At 28.7% G+C, this 18,694-nt stretch overlaps 1 protein-coding gene across 4 annotated transcripts in view; it reads right to left on the reverse strand.

Annotated features, from left to right (window-relative positions):
• Positions 1-18,694, reverse strand: part of LOC107457070 (adaptor protein complex 2, subunit alpha) — a 66,055-nt gene that overhangs the window by 12,823 nt on the left and 34,538 nt on the right. For all 4 annotated transcript variants that reach the window (XM_016075126.3, XM_071187680.1, XM_016075124.3 and 1 more), the window contains exons 14-23: positions 15,089-15,163; positions 14,763-14,860; positions 13,441-13,570; positions 13,254-13,355; positions 12,728-12,901; positions 11,049-11,242; positions 6,290-6,462; positions 3,213-3,336; positions 3,018-3,134; positions 2,861-2,930 (exon numbers count right to left, since the gene is read on the reverse strand). In XM_016075126.3, coding sequence (XP_015930612.1) covers positions 2,861-2,930; positions 3,018-3,134; positions 3,213-3,336; positions 6,290-6,462; positions 11,049-11,242; positions 12,728-12,901; positions 13,254-13,355; positions 13,441-13,570; positions 14,763-14,860; positions 15,089-15,163 — 1,257 coding nt within the window. The remainder of the gene's footprint in view (positions 1-2,860; positions 2,931-3,017; positions 3,135-3,212; positions 3,337-6,289; positions 6,463-11,048; positions 11,243-12,727; positions 12,902-13,253; positions 13,356-13,440; positions 13,571-14,762; positions 14,861-15,088; positions 15,164-18,694) is intronic.

The following is an 18,694-nucleotide window of genomic DNA, read 5'->3' on the forward strand; positions in this document are numbered from 1 at the left end:
AATATTTTTACTTGAAAAAATAATAATTGTCTATGTTAAAATATAAGATAATGGATTGCAATATTAAAATGCAAAATAAATGGTGAAATTGATATACTATAATATTTTTGAAACAATAAACTGCAATGCATGTTAATTAATAAGAAAAAATCGTTTAAACAAATTCATCTGCCCACAAAAAATAATTTTTAAATAGGAAAAGCAGGGTTAATACAAATCATCCAAGCTAAAAATTAAGGAATTCTTAAGGACTTTTTCACAAAAAATTATGAAAAGTAGATTTTAATGAAATTAGAACAAAAATCTTTTTTTTGCTTTCAATGACAGGTTTTCAGCAAAAATTTCAGCATTAATTTCTTCAATGTGAGACTTTTTCTTTAATAAAATAGTTTTTTGCAACTCATTGAACTTGATAAAAAGATTTTTCTGTTTCAAGGACCGAAAATAAAAAATGTTTCAGCGGAAATGGCATTACACCATAGTAAAAATTTAGTTTATTCTCAAAATGGAGATTTCTAGTCAGGGGTAAAATTTGCCCAATTAAACAATGCTGATATTTAATATCAGCTCAATGAAATTTTTATTATATAATACAAGAAAAATAATTTTATTTACTCAAAATAAACAATGTGTACAAGTTTAGAACAAATATTGAGATCACACTATAAAAATAAATGATGCTAAGAAAATATGTGTTTACCTATTAAAACAAAAATAGCTTTAAATCTTAATAAATTAATGATTTCAACTTAGACTAATATTCATCAAAATTATGAGTCATAATAAGAAATTAAAATACCATCATTTCACAACAATATCAATAGAGATTTAAATTCTGAACACAAATTTAGGCAATTCTTGAGTAATAAATAATGAAAAAAGCTTCGGGTAAAAATTTTCCAAGCTATTTTTGTACTTATGTGAACAATGTTTGTTTAAAATAAATTATACAAAAATACTTTAAATTATACGAAGGCTAAGTATAAAATTTTTATCTAAGTCTTTAAAAAAAATTATATGGGATTTTAAAGTGAGTCAATAAAAATTGTCATGATGTTTGATTATGAATCATAAGAGATATCAAAAATTTGTGAATAAGAATCACTATGTGTGACTTTTAATTCTATGTTTCATTTTTAAATTCAGTTAACATGGACCACGATGCTTAAATTTTAAATCGTGTTTTATTTATTTACGAATCTTGATATTTTTAAATCGTGAAAATACGAATCAAGATGAGTAACTTTAAAATCACGTAAATATAAATCAAGATGTGGGTTTTCTAAATTTTGCAAATGCGGACCACAGTGTTAGATTTTTTAACTTGTGTGATAATGAACTTCAATATGCAATTTTAAAACCCATAAATGTAAATCCCAATGCATAATTTTAAAATTACATGATTACAAATCACAAAGTGTGATTTTTAAATGATAATGTAAATGTTAGGTTAATGAAAATGATTCAGGATGCTTGATATTGAAACTGCATTAATACAAATTATGATGAGTGAAACACATACCCGGCATATAGGAGAATAGAAATAATCAACACTTTAAAACAAAACCCAACACTACTTTATTCATTCTATTCTTAACTTAGTTTTTTTTCGTTTTTCCATAAATAATGTGCAACCTGAACTCAATCAAATGATGAAAAAATAAAATGACTTTTCCCCAACAAAAGATGAAACAAAGCAACCCAAATAATTACTGAACATTCTGAAGAAAAAGGTGTGAATTTCAACCTCCCTACAACCAATTAAAGATGCTGCCTCTATTGTGATCATTGAAGGGGTTCAGCTCAAACTTTGACCTCACCACAATTTGTATTACTTACATGCGAACTTGTGCTCACCAAAACAGTTCCTTTCTTTTTTTCTTCTATAAATAGCTAAGATTCAGTTTTAAAAAAATAAAGCAGTTTTTAAGGACTTTGGAGTAAAATAAGGAGTTAATTTTTTTTAAGGCCCGTTTATTATTATTTTTTTTTCCTTCAAAATTAAGGAGTTCTTAAGGACTGTACAAACTTTGAAAAAAGTACTAAAATTAAGGTTACATTTCAAAAGTTTCCTTGATAAATTCATTTTTCTCACAAAGGCAATTAATTTTAAATCCAGAAAATAGAAATTTTCAACAAAGAAATATATGCAAAAACAAGCTAAGAAAGTCCTGGATAAACTTTAAATGATGGTATGTAATGACTACAGACAACTTAATGAAAATTTAAACTTTTATAAACATTCCAAAATGTGATTCTTTTCCATTGCTTTCCTGTCTTTTTCAGTCAGTTGCAATGAACATGTTCTGATCACCCATCAATTCTACTAATTATTTCAATGTTCTGAGATTTTAAAAAGGGTGGTGTGGTATCAAAACAATAATTGACGCTATTCACAGATACATTTAAATTGAATTAAAATACCTTTCATTTTACTGTTGATAACATGTGATTTTTGAAAATTGGAATTTTCAAGAGTTAAGAGCGAATAAAAATACCTTTTTCTTCAAAAAAGTAACTAAATTTAGCAAATATTGCAATTTATACAAAGGCAACATTTTTTTAAAGAAGAAAATTTCCCATTTTGTTACAAATACATACACAACTGTTGCACATTTAATAATGTGACAAATTTTTTGATACAATAATTTATATAACAATTTAATTTACAAAAAATTCAATGACATATTTTGTAACAATTTCACAAATGATAATGCTACTAAAAAAATTAAATTGGCATGAAACATATATCTTGAAATACAGATGAAATTCCAAGATACACTGAATAAACACAGATTAAACTTGAGAAAGCAATGATAAACTCGCATTATCAGGCATTAAAAATGAAAATTAATCTAACCTTTGTTTTTGTTGTTTCTATGTCCATGGGATGCTTGGCTTTAAATATTCTTTGTGCTTCTTGAGAAGGACTATAAAATATTGAATAAATAAAATTTTTGTTATGCACAGGCCTAAAACAAAATAAAAAACTAGAAGAATAAAAAAAAGAACCTTACTTATTCAGATTTTTCCATCTTGTGAAAAATGCTTCAGAGTTCATCACTGTTGGCTCAAAAAATTTGTTTATTGTAACAGGAAGTTTCATTGACAGCTTTTGTAGCACATTTGAATACCTGAAACAAAATAATTTTCAATAAAAATAATTTTTACAACTATAATTGATGTCAATAAATTCAAAATAAAGCAATTACATGAACTGGATAGTCAAAACTGGTTTTTCATTAAAATCATCGATACATTCTACGTTCAGTTGTTGCTGAACTTGCGCACCAGCATCTATTGTAGGTTCAACAGGTTTACATTGGATATTGATTTCTTTTCATTATTAAGGAAACACTAAAAATTTAAAGCTAAAAACATGGGCTTAAACTGAGATATGACAAAATAGAAAAATACAAAATAAATTAATAGTCCAGTAAGAAAGTTGAAAAATGCTAATTTAAGTAATTCATGAAACTACAAAATTTTACAGAAGTAATAAAAATAAAGCTTCTTTTAAGAAGACACATGGAAACAAGGATATTAATAACAGTTAAAGGAAGTGAACACAAAAAGACAATAAAACTTATTATTAACAAACAAAAGGGACAGGGGCAAATATATCCTATGATGCCTTTATCCTATGATTAACTGAAAAATTGTAATAAATACCACATTTTATAACAAAAATAAATTAATTCACTTGAGATATCTATGTTTATGCACTTATACTTCATGAAAAAATGAGAACACACCAACTTACTATACTGTTCGAATTAATTGGGACAAATGAAAAAAAAAGTGATTTATTGAAACTTTAGCTTTTAATCATTACATACCTTAAGTTACATTGATACATGTCTGAATTAATATGAAGTATGTCCTCCTTTAGCAGATATGACTTCAAGAACACGTTTTGGCATTGATTCCACTAGTGTAACGCACATGTTCTTGACTTTATCGTTGTGGAACCATACTTGAATAGCACTTTTTATCATTTGTTCTGTTGTCGTGCAATTCATCTTGGCTAAGCGATTCTTTAGAATATGCCACAGGTTCTCAATGGGATTTAGGTCTGGTGAATTACCATGCCAATCAAGCACTTCTGTTTTGTTTTCTCGCATAAAATTCTGGACCAGTTTGGAATTGTGACAAGGGGCCAAATAAAGTTGAAATGTTCCGTCGAATGTTTCCATGAATGGAACAATCCTACTATATAATATATCGATGTATTTGGCTGAATTCATCATGCCTTTTAGAGGCACTAAGCTTCCAGTGCTATTTGTTGTGAAGAAACCCCAAAACATTTGTTTAGAAGGGTGTTTTACAGTCTGTTGGATATGATCTGGTCTCAGACTTTCGCCTTTACTTCGTCTAACTACACTTGATTCGTGTCCCTGCACAAATAAATGTGTTTCATCACTGAAAACCACTTTCTTCCAGTCATTTACAGTCAATTTTTGGTATTTTCTGGACCATGCTAAACGTTTTTTCACCATTTTCTGAGTTCGAAATTGTTTTTCCTTGGTCTTCTTGCCTTACGTCCAACTTCTAGAAGCCTTTTTCGTACAGTTGAAGTACTCACATCAACACCACAATCCAATAAATTCCCTTCGGAGGTCTGCGCTCGTCTTTCTTGGATTAATTTTACTATTTCTTATTAGACTTTTATCAGTTCTTGGAGTAGTTTTCCGTTTGCGTCCACATTTTCCTTTTCTTTTTGGAGAGAATGAGCCGGAATCTTAAAATGTTCTAAGAATTCTAGAAACACTAGATTTCCCTACACCAACTGCTGTAGCGATGTCTCTTACAGTCATAGAAGTGTGTTCATTAATAGCGATAATTTTAGAGCGCTTTCCTCGGACTAATATTAATCTTTTATAAGCACATAACTTGTGTTAGACTAAACTCAAAATTATAACCACCAGTTTCCACACTGAAATGCCCACAACTGAACTACAAATACACTAAAACCAGTCAGACGAGTAAATTATAGTGAAGGTCTATCCGTCACCGCAGCTCAAGGCACATATAACTGGTTTGAAGCGGTTCGGGACATCACTGGCAATCCCATACCAACTCGAATGAGAAAATCTTGCTTGTCCCAATTAATTCGAACACTATAGTATGTATGCCATCGAAAGGATTGCGTTGATACTAATCGACCTAGCGGTGGTGTTGCAATATTAATCTCTACAAGTTTCCCATCATCTCTCATTTCATTGTCGACTCCATTACAGGCTGTTGCCGTTCAAATTTANGACCAGTTTGGAATTGTGACAAGGGGCCAAATCATGTTGAAATGTTCCGTCGAATGTTTCCATGAATGGAACAATCCTACTATGTAATATATCGATGTATTTGGCTGAATTCATCATGCCTTTTAGAGGCACTAAGCTTCCAGTGCTATTTGTTGTGAAGAAACCCCAAAACATTTGTTTAGAAGGGTGTTTTACAGTCTGTTGGATATGATCTGGTCTCAGACTTTCGCCTTCACTTCGTCTAACTACACTTGATTTTTTATCCCTGCACAAATAAATGTGTTTCATCACTGAAAACCACTTACTTCCAGTCATTTACAGTCCATATTTGGTATTTTCTGGCCTATGCTAAGCGTTTTTTCATCATTTTCTGAGTTAGAAATTGTTTTTTCCTTGGTCTTCTTGACACTTCCAACTTCTAGAAGCCTTTTTCGTACAGTTGAAGTACTCACATCAGCACCACAATCCAATAAATCCCTTCGTAGGTCTGTGCTCGTCTTTCTTGGATTAATTTTACTATTTCTAATTAGACTTTTATCAGTTCTGGGAGTAGTTTTCCGTTTGCGTCCACATTTTCCTTTTCTTTTTGGAGAGGATGAGCCGGAATCTTGAAATGTTCTAAGAATTCTGGAAACACTACATTTCCCTACACCAACTGCTGTAGCGATGTCTCTTACAGTCATAGAAGTGTGTTCATTAAGAGCGATAATTTTAGAGCGCTTCCTCGGACTAATATCCATCTTTTATAAGCACATAACTTGTGTTAGACTAAACTCAAAATTATAACTACCTGTTTCCACACTGAAATGCTCACAACTGAACCACAAATACACTAAAACCAGTCAGACGAGTAAATTATAGTGAAGGTCTATCCGTCACCACAGCTCAAGGCAGTAATAACTGGTTTGAAGCGGTTCAGGACATCACTGGCAATCCCATACCAACTCGAATGAGAAAATCTTGCTTGTCCCAATTAATTCGAACACTATAGTATATCTAGAATAAAGAACTCATATAAATAAGGATACTATGACTTAGGCTGTCTGAACAAGATACAGTTGGGGTAAAATTATTGAATTGAAGAGGAGTCTTGTTTCCATAGAAGAGACTGATACGTCCTAAATTTTGCCTGAATTCACTCTTTACTCCAATTTGTAGCAGATCATTTTCAAACAAAATTCCATTGTTTTTACATATAAGCCTAAATGATAAAAATATTTCTTTTATATTCATGCATTAATGATAAATTTTTACAATGAATAAAACAGATTAATTTACATAGCACTAAGATTTCTATCATAGTTACGTTTAACCTATGAACATTTTTTATATTAGAGTTTCATATTAATAGAGAATCATATAACCTGATAACTAATGGCACTAAATGAACATTGGTACACAATGTTTTAAAATTGGTCACAAACACACACGCAAAACACTATAAGACATAAGTAGTTTCATTGCAATGAACCAAATTCAAAAACCCCTAAAATGAATCACACTATGTGTCAGCATATTTATTCAGCATTATGTGTCAGCTATTTTAAAAATTTCTCTGAAACAAGTTTGTCCAAGTGCATGCTATTTATCACTTATTATTTGCTTTGAAGTTATTAGAGTTAATGTAATGTATCCAATAAAAAATAAATGCAAATTTTATAAAATACTTATCCTCAAAAAAATGGTTTACTTTCATTGAATACTGAGTTTTTATACAAAAAATTTTACCTATAATATTAGTAAATAAGTCATTTATTTTTTGACAGATTTTTCCCCTCATTCTCCGGATGCCCCCCGACGGGGGCGGACGGGACGGGGTTAAGCTTTGATATAGATTTTTTTCAAAAGTATAAGCGCACCTGTTTTTTTGAGAAAAATTTCAATTCGAAGATACTGCATCGATCCAAAATCATTTTTAGTGAACTTCTTTTCAAAATAAATAACATTGTTAATAGATTAACATAAAAATATATGCTTTACACAGATTTACTTGAGAAATTTACTTAGTAGCAAAAGACTACTAAAGAACAGTCATTGAAGTTCCTGCACCTTGTATTCGGTTGATGGAAGACATCTAGCACTGCTTTAACAAACTCTTATAAGTCGTCTGTTTGCTGCCAATGCGCTATTTTTTAATTATGCTAAAATAAAGATGAAATCAGATGAATCTGTATCTTTTGACTCGGAAATATTTATTAACTTTTACCAAATAAATTAAGTAAAGAACCATCAAAAGGAAGAAAAAAGTTTAACATGTATTATTAAAAATGTGAAATAAGGATCGAAGCATGTTTTCAAACAATTATTGTGAAATAAGAAGGCTAACTTCTGAGGGAAATAGCTCAGCGAGTGAAGAAATTCAGGTACAATGTGTTGGACTATTAAAAGAAGAGCACAAACTTGCAAGAAAACAAACTGGTCGGACAAAAATAATCGATTCGAATCTGAACGACTTTATTGCGATAACAGGCAAACATAATGGATGAAGGGTTGCCACAGTAAAAAATGAACAAAAATAGTTGCTTTTAGTAGCCTCAAGCATGAAAATAGTTGCCTAAAACTATGAAAATAGTTGCCTGAATAGGAACAAAAATTTATCAAAAATGGTAAACCAAATAACTAAAATTATAGCTTAATTGTCAAATACTATTATTAGGACTGGGTGATGTCAGAAATTTTAAATCGTAATACATCGTCAGTTAGACATCACGATATAGTGATGCATCACAATTTAGCTTTTGTTCAAAAATTACCTATGGGAAATCTGTAAATCAATCAAAAAAACAAAAAAAAGGAATAAATCTAGTAGAAAAGAAAATATTAATTCTAAACATATTTTACTATGACATCAATATCATTACTTAATTTTTTCAATTAAATTAATAAAGTCAAAGTAAAAGCAAAACCAAGCTTTTTCATTTTTCTTAAATTAAAAATGATATAAGATTTATTGGTTTAAAAATAATAATACTGTAACATACTATTTTACATACATGAATTAAAAACTAAAAGAAGAAAAAATACGAAAGTGGAAAACAAACCAAAGAAATGTTAACTTTAGAAGAAAAATTTTTTTTTCATTTGCTGAAAAAAAAACATGTTTTTGAAACATCATTAGCCCCTTTTTTATTTACTTATTTAAAATAATAAAAAGTAGTATTAACTAATGGTCAAATTCTGTACTTAATAAATGTAATAATATTTTTACTTATTATTTTCATTTTTGAAAATAAAATAGACCAAAGATTTATTTGTTTAAAAATGATACTGACTATCGAACAAATTATAAAACAAACAAGTATTGAAAGAATTTTAATAAAAATTTTTAAAAAATACTTTAAGTACTAATGTTAAATTATTAAAAATGCCAAAACATTACTAAACTTTTTATTTAATTTAAAAAAAAAATTTGTTTTAACTAATAGCCAAATTTTTTTAAAACTTTGTTTTCATTTTCTCAAAAATAAAAGCAAATTAAATAAAGGTAAGCTTTGTTTTAATTTCTTTATAATTAAAAACGACTGAGCATTTATTGGTTGAAAAACAATCAAATTATTATACTTAACTACATTTAATAAATTTAAAAAAACAAACTTTTTATAACAAAGTTAAAATACAAAATACCCCTATTAAATTGCATCGCTTAAAATAAAAAACAATTGAAAAAAATCAATGATTTGATCTATTGAGTTCAGAACGAAAATTTAAGATAACAGCAATTGTGCAGCAATCGCAAAGTAACAGTAGGTCTACTAAAAATAATTGCCAAGAATCGTTAAACCCAGACAGAAAAAAATGGTATGAAATAATGCAGAACGAAACGATCGCTGCAAAAGTCTCACTGAAAATAATTTACAAGAAACCCGACAATTATTTCCGACGAAATAAAATGCACAACGATCACAAAATGACTTAAGTCCCATTGAAAATAATCTTCAAAAAACGCAAAATCCTGAAGACAAAAATGGACATAAAGAAACTATGCATTGCGTTCTATATTACAACGCTGATACTCGCACAAAACCGGGAGTTCTGATTCAATTCGCTCGTCATCATTCAAAATCACAAAACTAACATCATCCTAATAGCAAAACGCTATCTATATCTCAGCAGCTAGACGAAATCAAAATTGTCTTCATTAGTGCGGTAATAGCGTTAGCCTAGTCAAGGATCCCTGCATATTAAATCGTTAAACCGTGATTGTAATATAATTACGGCGGCTTAAATCAGATTTCTGATGCAACGCCTAAAACGAAAGTCACTACATCGGCCTACTGATATATGCGTTAAATCGATATTTTGTGATACATCGATTTATCGCCCAGTCCCAACTATGCTCCAATTAAAAAAAAAATTTTCACGAATATAAAAGGTATACATATTAGAAAATAGGTGCCTAAATAAAAGTCGAATTACAATAAAATACGAATGTTAAATAGAAGGAAAAAACAATTAAAACTGCCCCTCAGAGAGAGCATATAACAAGTACTTTATTAAATCCAATGGAAATTTAAATTTATGGCTCTTTGGAAATAAATGATTGTATAAAAGTTTGCTTACTTTTATTAACGTTCTGAAAAGTAACGTTCATTTTTGCGAAAAAACTTCGCCAAGAGTTAAAAAAAAGTCGCCTATTCCTGAAAATAGTTGCTTTAACCTTTTCAGGCAAAAAAGGTCGCCATAGTCGCCTAAGGCCAAAAATAGTAGCAAATAGTTGCATTTTAGTAGCCTGTGGCAACCCTGTGGATGTGTAAACAATCTAAAAGTTGCCTAAGTTACACAGTAATTATCTAAAAAGTAAAGACGTTCACACCATCATAAAAATAGAGTGGTAATCATAATATTCTGATCAGTCATCATTTGAACTTCAATGGGATTACCTGGACTGGAAAATCCATCAACGGAATGCTAACAAACAAAGATGATCTACGAGAGGCTCTTCAAAGCTGCTGGAGCCAATACATTGCCAAACTTTAAATAAATCTATGAAACAAATGTCTCACATATACAAAGCTCAAATACAAGACCCGTACTTTTATGAAAGCTAACTTTCTCAATAATTCTTTCTGAACATAAATTAAAATATGTATTTTTCTCTCCTTACATTGAGAATGTTTACTTAGAAAACAAATCTAATAAATAAAGTTTTGGATCCCTAAGGAGTTTCCACTTTGCAAATTTCAGGAAAAACGGGAATGCGTTCAGACTATTGGCAAGGACAGTACAGTTAAAATTTTACAAATATTTTTTAAAGAGTCTATGCATATGCTTCTAGTATTTAGGAAGAGAAATTAAACAAAACACTAACATAAATGAGGTACACAGGTGTTGCAATGAATTAAAATGGTATTTCTATCTATGGAATAAGAAATTAGACTTTTTATATTAGTGATAGTATAGAGTTTAAGTAGTTATCACAGTACCATGCATAACTATATTAATTATTTCATAAGATAAAACATGTTTACAATAAAAAAGATAATCTTAATCTAAAAACTTTTACTGGCATGATTTTGAAAAAATTTAAAATTTTAAATTAAAGCTGAAACAAAAAAAAATTTGAAGCTTTATTCAAAATTCTATTACCCTTTTTCTGTTACATACATCTTTTACTTATACATCCTCTCAATTTCAAAGAAGTTGTTAGTTGTGTTTTTAAATTTGATTTGTAATAAATAGCTAATTCAAATTTGTTTTGCAATAACTAATTTAAATTTGTTTTGCAATAACTAATTTAAGGTCATTGATTTTTTTTTTTAAAAGATGTGCTTTTTACAGTATACTTACTTATATAATCCTTCTTCATTAGATATGACAATAGCTCCTGGCGCTAAATTATTTGAAGAAGAATTTGGAACAGATGCAGTTGCTAAATCTCCAAAAACATCAACTAATAAATCATTTGTCGTTGGTGCAGATGGGGCTTGAGGATTTGGAGGTGAGCTAGCAATGCCCAAGAGATCAATAGTTGTTGAAGCTGGCTAAAAATTTACAAAGAATGAAACATGGTTCAATTGGTACAAAAAGCCAAAAATCAAGGCTTAATAGTAAAATCTATAATTTTTATTATAATTTCTTCTAATATTTTAAGCATAAAATTAAATCAATAGCGAAAAATTCTAAGAAGTCCTTAAAAGAAATAGATATAGTAGAACTTCAATTATCTTACACCCATAAAATTGAAATTGTCAGATATCCCAGGGTCCCTTTTAAGCTGATTTTTTTTAGTATTAGATTTTAATGTTTCAATTATCATAACATAAAAAATTTAAAATATGTTTTTGATACATTTTTGTAGTAAGTTTTTAGCAGTTAAATTTCAGATTTGCTGTAACGATAAAAGGGTACCATCAGTTTCATGTTGTTTAAATTACCCAACATATTTAATAGGAGTCTTTTGAATCAGCAGGAGCAAAAATCTGTACAACTACAATCACATTCAGATTTGTTACACTGACAGGATCATCAGATTAGAAAGTTTTAGTGATTATACTCTGAACAATCTCACTTAGTTCATAAAATACATTCTTATCATAGTTTAACTAATCTAGTAATTCATCAGATGTATAATCCAGTCTCGGGATTTCTGATGTCTACATGACTTATTCAAATCCAGCACATTATCAATAGTTTTCTTACCCACCTTTTCTGCTTTTTTTTCAAAGGTATTTTTAAACTACTACAAACTTCAGTAATATTAATTAAATAAGTCTAGTATTTATGGGTAAATATTTGCTGTAGCTTTGTGCACTCGGGATATCACAACCTCATGTTATAATGCAAATTTTTCATTGAATCACATGGGTCCTCATATCAAGCATCAACTGTTATTCTTTATTAACTATAAGCAGATATATTTAAGATAAGTTTTTACTCTAATTTACATTTAGAGAAATCTCCTGTCAAGATGCATTTTCTCTAGATCATGTAGCTGGAAAAGATCAGTTTAAAATTATCGATTAATTCAAGAATGATCAATTTTTGACAAAATATACAACATGGAAAACTCATTAATACGGGCAAGAAACAATTTTTCCAAAACAAGAAAAAGCAAGATATATGTACTACACAGTATAGAAGAGAAATCTTATATCAAATCATAGAAAAACTTCATATTGGTGCCAGTAGAACATTTTTGATATTACATTTTTGTATCACACTTGTTAGAACAAAAAAAGGGAATTAAATAACAATGTTGTATTGTTTGACATCAATTTATTGGGACTCTATTAGCCTTTCCTACCTTTTACAGTATGGATACATCTTTTTAATCATACTTTTTGTTAAGTATTTAAAATCTTTAATACAATTCTTATTGAAATTATGCAACAATAAAAGCTTTATATTTGAATATATTTGTTATTGCTGAAATAATTGCAAGATTGGAAAAAATACAATAAAAAATAGCTTATAAAAATACATAAGTTATTTAATGTAAAGTCAAAAATAATAAATTTGAACAATACCATATTATTGACTTCTCCATTATTTGCAACGCTGTGATTAAATAAAGCCGGATGATCTTTGGTTACAGCATTTGGAGGCAAGCCTTCTGCCACACCTGGCTTCTTTTTCTTTAAGATTGCTAAAATAGAAGATTCTCTTTCTGGAAATGGAGGCATCTCTTCTAGGACGGTGGCCTAAAAATAAATTTAAAAAAATTAAACATTATGTTCATAAACATCTATAAAAATGTATTGTGGATTTTTGCAGGTATCACAAATTGTTTATCAACTAACAAACACAGCTAGTCAGTTGCCCATTTTGATAAAGCCTGATTGTACATTACCAATATTATTTCATACTTCTAATGATTATGGTAATACAAAACTTTAAAATTACACAGAAAGAATAAAAAATAAAAACCTACAGACTGAGCAAGCAACAAAAACTATATATGAAAAAACATACAATAAGTTCATACCACAAATCAAATATAGACCATAACTTTTTTATAATAGTATTATTCATACAGAAATAATTTAAACTCACCAATACATCAGATGTAGCTATACTACTCAGTTGTAAATATTCAACAGTACGTTGCTGAAGTTCTGCATCTGCACTTCTAATATTGTTATCACTTTTAAGAATCTGAGAAGATTTTTTTCAGAGAATTAAAAAAAATAATAAAAAATAAAAAGACTATATATTACATATTTATAAAAATTATACTTACAGACTGTATTTCATGCTTTATTTCAGGAAATAGATTTATAAATTTTATATAAGTTGTTAGCAGAAGAGCTCTAGTAGCAGCAGGGCAAAGATGATATTTGGAATGAAGCAATTTAAACTGGATAAGAGGACTAAAAAAACATTTCACATTAATATGTATGGATTTATATTTATAAAATTTATTAAATGATTTTAAAATATTAATTACTAATATTATTTTTAATCACTTAAGTTTAAATGTTAAAAATGCTATTTGTGTCTCGAAAAAAATTACATTAACTGGATTTTGAATTGAAAAGTAAGAATTGAATATGTTTTATTCAATAACAAAAGAAAGTTAATTAACATTACTAATGAATGACTTATAGCTGTTAGATATTTAAAATTTCTCAGCAAACATTTTTCACTTTAAATGCACCAAATTTTAAATCAAAAGAAATTGAATATTTTTGGTAAGTAATCAAGGTAATAGATTTCATTAACATAAAAGATACAACTTATTACTAATACAATAAAATGTGGTTACTTTGCGAAAGGTAAGATGAGTTTAGGACAACCATGTATACTGGACCTCCTAATGATAGGAAAAATAAAGATAATAATTTAAGAATATTTTGTCAGTCTCAGGGTCAGTATTATATTTTTCAACAGCTGACACTTATGTTCTGAAACAGACTGTTCATCTATAAAAATTGTCATTTGATTGCATTTTTTTGTTGTTGTTAAAGAACTTAGCCAATTGATATTACAGTTCTTATGAAACGTATTTTATTTATAAATAAAAACCTTTATACCTTCTACTTTATTTTTCATTTGATGATAACTAAGAATATCGCACTTTAGGTGATTATTTTGTGACAATTTTTATTTGCATGTTAATCAAGAGGGTGGTTATGACGGAAGATAAAATTTAATGTGCATAATGTTTGTTCTGACATTACAATACCAATGAAAGGAGTTAAGGTAAATTAAATAGTTTCGAGCTGATGATGAAACACCAAAAACTAATAATGTTGTGCTATGTTGCTGTTCAGAATTCTAGGAAATTGTACTCAAGCAGGATGCTTGCACCAGGCTAATAAAAAGACAATATTTAAGAAATTATTCAACCACCAGATTGTCTGGTACAAGAGATATAAAACAAAAATAAAATTTTTAATAATTTGTCCAATACTGAGTTTAAGGGGATAAAATTCACTTCACCCAAAGTGTTATTTAGAAGAAAGTTTTACTTACCTACATTAAAAAAAGAGTAAAGGAGATATTTTTAAAAACATTCAGAGATCTACAGGTAACAATATAAAAAAAAATTGAAATTCTCACCTAGACCTTTGATCACCAGCAATAAGATTTCCAAATTCACCTAAAATATAGCCAGCTACTTTCACCATATTTTCATGGCAAGCAGGTGCTTGAAGTGCCTAGAAAATTAAAATGAATAGAAATCATGTATATCATAAATATATCTTACAACAAATAGACTAGACTATCTGCCTTACAACATTAGAAAATTATTTTCTGCATACTTAATTTATTCCTTTTCGATTTCAAGGAAGATGCTCTCGGTATTGATGTAAAATTCTTAGATATTCATAAAATTCTCAATTTTTTTTCCATAGATATATCGTTAGTATAGATCCAATACTTACTTCAAAAACTGTTTTGGCAGCATAGCCTTGGACATCATCTCTATTTATAACAATCTGAATAACTCTGTACCACACCTATAAATAGTTCATTTTAAATATAAGTTTCATGAACTTTATTTACAAATTAGACAAATTATTAGACTTAGTTATATAACAATAAAAATACAAAAACTAATTAGATATGGAACACATTTAGCCCTCAAAGATTTGGTTAGGACAATATTTGGATGCTGCTTAAGGCAGCTAAAGGGCAAGCCAGTAAACTTAAAAGAATTATATGTAGGTATTTTACTGTCCTTTTTTATTTTTTATTTGGCACAATAACTTAAATTGCCGAACTTATCTTATCAAAATAAGAATGAAACCAACACTGACTGACAATGATAATTGAATTTAGGTAAGGAGCTCACCAGATTTGTACATTACTAACACAGCAGCAATATTGGTTCATAAGAGTACTGATATCCATGATCGCAATGCTTCTGGTTTATATAGCTTATTTTAACTGAAAATTCTCATAACTCCTCACAATAGCCAAAATTTTCCTTTTATTTTGCTAACTTTCAAAAAAAAAGTACTGTTTATAAATGCAATTGCTAGGCATAGGCTATCCTTCAAGATTACTTTAAAAATATTTTTCTCGTTTTAAGCTGAAATTCAATTATATGCAGTTTTATTATCTTAACTATGTGCAGAGAGTTAGTGCAGGACAATTACTCAAATATATAAAGTTATATTATACCTATAAGTTTTGTTTCAGCAGTAAGAAAGTAACCAAAAAAATAAAATAATTCTTTTTAAATTAGTGTATCTAAACACCAAATAAGTACAGTCTAAGGCATAAATATTTCAATTCAATTTTAAGCCACACATTTTGATTTCTATTATTGCATAAAATAATTCACAGATAGAATAAAATATGAGGAAACTAATTTTAAAATAAGAACATTAATATTGGGTCAATGGAAATTAATTATGTAATGAAATTTAGCATTGGGCATAATTTTTGCGTAAGGCTTGGACTAAGGCTAAGGACTTAAAATCATTAGCCAGTAAATTAGTCAAATATCAAATGTATTAGCCAAATTTCAAAAGTCTAAGCCAAATTTCAATAGTCTTAGCCAAAGGTAAATCTTTTAAAAAAAATTATGATTAATTATTTTCCCATGGAAAACTTCAAATCATTATACAAATTCATTATAAATTGAATTCATATTTCATAAAAAGTAAAATCGAATCTAGAGTCATTTTACAGTTGGGGAGGAGAGTATAAATGAGCAATGAATGGGAGAGATGAAAAATTTAGAAGTTTTATAGCCTTTGAGGGAAAAATAGGTTGGGGTTAATTTTGGTAACTTCTTAAACTAGAGCAGTAACATAAGGATAAAAATGGAGCAACCTTTAATGTTTTTTGAGATTCTGACTATTTTTGATATAAATATATTTCATTTCAAATATAACATTTCCTTCTTTAAGTCTTATTTCTGAATAAAAGAATTTTTACTGTCTCGCTTATTTTTTACTGTCCTAGCTTTAATCATTTTGAAAAAAAAGTAATCACTGTTATTTGAATAAGTTAATTCTGCATTATTCTGTTTTATCAAAATTTGGGCGTTCAGTACCAGCAAAACGTAGATGGTTCTACTATATCATTGAAAAGTGATAAAGATAAAATCAAAGTTAAATTTTCCTATTTTAGCAATAATTTTAGTTTTTACTTTTACAATAAGTTTATTTTAATAAACATTTTGTTACTGTAACGAGAAAACATATTATGCAAAAACAGTTGGATGATAATATGCTTATTGCTACCAATTACATATACTTTTATTAACACAAACTGCAGGATAGAATCCTGTGATCTGGCAATGGACATGTTGATCTGAATTTCACATTTCTTTTTAATGCTTACATAATCTTTCGTTGCTAATATTATTTGAGTTAATATAATTCGAATGAGTTATGTGATGTATCTAAATTAAATTACTGTAATCAAATAAAAAATACAAGATTTGTTCAGAAAAATTCATATTGAAATAATTTTCAGGATTGACAGGAATATATATATTTCATTAAGGTAAAAAAAATTGATCACCAAAACTTTAGCTAAAACAAAATGTTTCCCTGAATTTACAATTTTATAACATTTGGCGAAATGGCAAATGCTTTGGGCCTTGGAGCCTCTAACAGGAAAAGATAACAAAATTCTTGTTCACTGAGTGTTTATTATGATCAAAAAAGAACTTGATGCAAAGTCAAACAATAACATTATGTATCCTAGTATATTGATTAAACAGTGTTGTAAGCCAAGCTTAAAGTAAAAAATGTAAAAGGAAGCTCACAAGAGCATCTTAGGATGTGTTAACCTGAAGATGAACTCTCTGAAATGAAAACTCTTGTCACAGAGCTCTAATAAATAGCATTCAAACATGAAATTCAAGTTATAACTTCAGTTTTGATGTAAAAGGCTATTTTAATCAGCCACTTCATTTCCTTTGAATTCAAAACTAGATATTCTGCTGCAGTAATTGATGCATTTGGGGAAAAAGGCAGTCAATGAACAAACCATTTTGCGATGGATTACTAAGTTTCATGGGGGTGTGAAGTCAAAAAATTAACCACACAATCATAGAGCAGCTTCAGTTTCCTCCATTTTACAAAGTGTTTAAGTTAAAGCTCAGAATCTTCTGAGATAGTGACTGAACTAGGCTATCGGAAAACTCATAGTGCAAGCATATTCTCATTATGAGCCTTCTTCATTCAGTCAAATTATGCTGAAATTACAAGATTAAGATATGAAGCAGTAGCTCCCCCCTCCTAACCTCATGACTTGTCACTATATTTTCATTTGTTTCATTACTCTCATCTTTTTTTGCTGGCAAATGCTTTATATAAAAGAAAAGACATTTAATGAGCAGTTAATGACTTCATTACATCTCTGCAAAAAAAAAAAAAAATTTAAATTCTGGATCATTGCTTTGCCAGACAATTGGTAAGTAAAGTGTGTTCATGTAGAGAGATTATTTTTATTTTCTTAAGAACAGCTTTCACAATTATCCTCAAAGTGTAACAATTGTTGGTCATGTAATAAACATTACATGCACACTTATAACAAATAACAAGATTAGAGAGCAACTAAATTAAGCTGCAACATTACAACAAATAAAGTGAAACAAAAAACTTTTGCAAAAGAAAAATAAGGAAAACAAAGACAGAATATTTTTTATAATCAGGAATATCAGCATAACTAGAAACCCTGAATACTACATCAAAAAATTGTCTACAATTGTCTGCATCCTCAGAAATTAATAGTAACTTAAGCAGTATCCTCTGATAATAAAAGTAACACATAGGGTAAAAAAAATCTAAAGAAAGTAGAGATGATATACAGTGTTCCATAAAGACTTTCCTTAATTCACTATTTTATTATCCCTGTCATAAATGAAAACAAAGGGTGTACACATTCAGGGATGCAAATTTATTTAAACTGGGAAAAAACCAAAATGCTATCGAATTCTGACGAATCACAGTACAGAAAAGCAAATGTAATAAATAAGACAAATTTGTTTGTGTGAAGAAACAGGAGTTGGTAGAAGAAAACCTTCA

The sequence above is a fragment of the Parasteatoda tepidariorum genome, chromosome X1 (genome assembly GCF_043381705.1).
Source record: "Parasteatoda tepidariorum isolate YZ-2023 chromosome X1, CAS_Ptep_4.0, whole genome shotgun sequence".
NCBI lineage: Eukaryota > Metazoa > Arthropoda > Arachnida > Araneae > Theridiidae > Parasteatoda > Parasteatoda tepidariorum.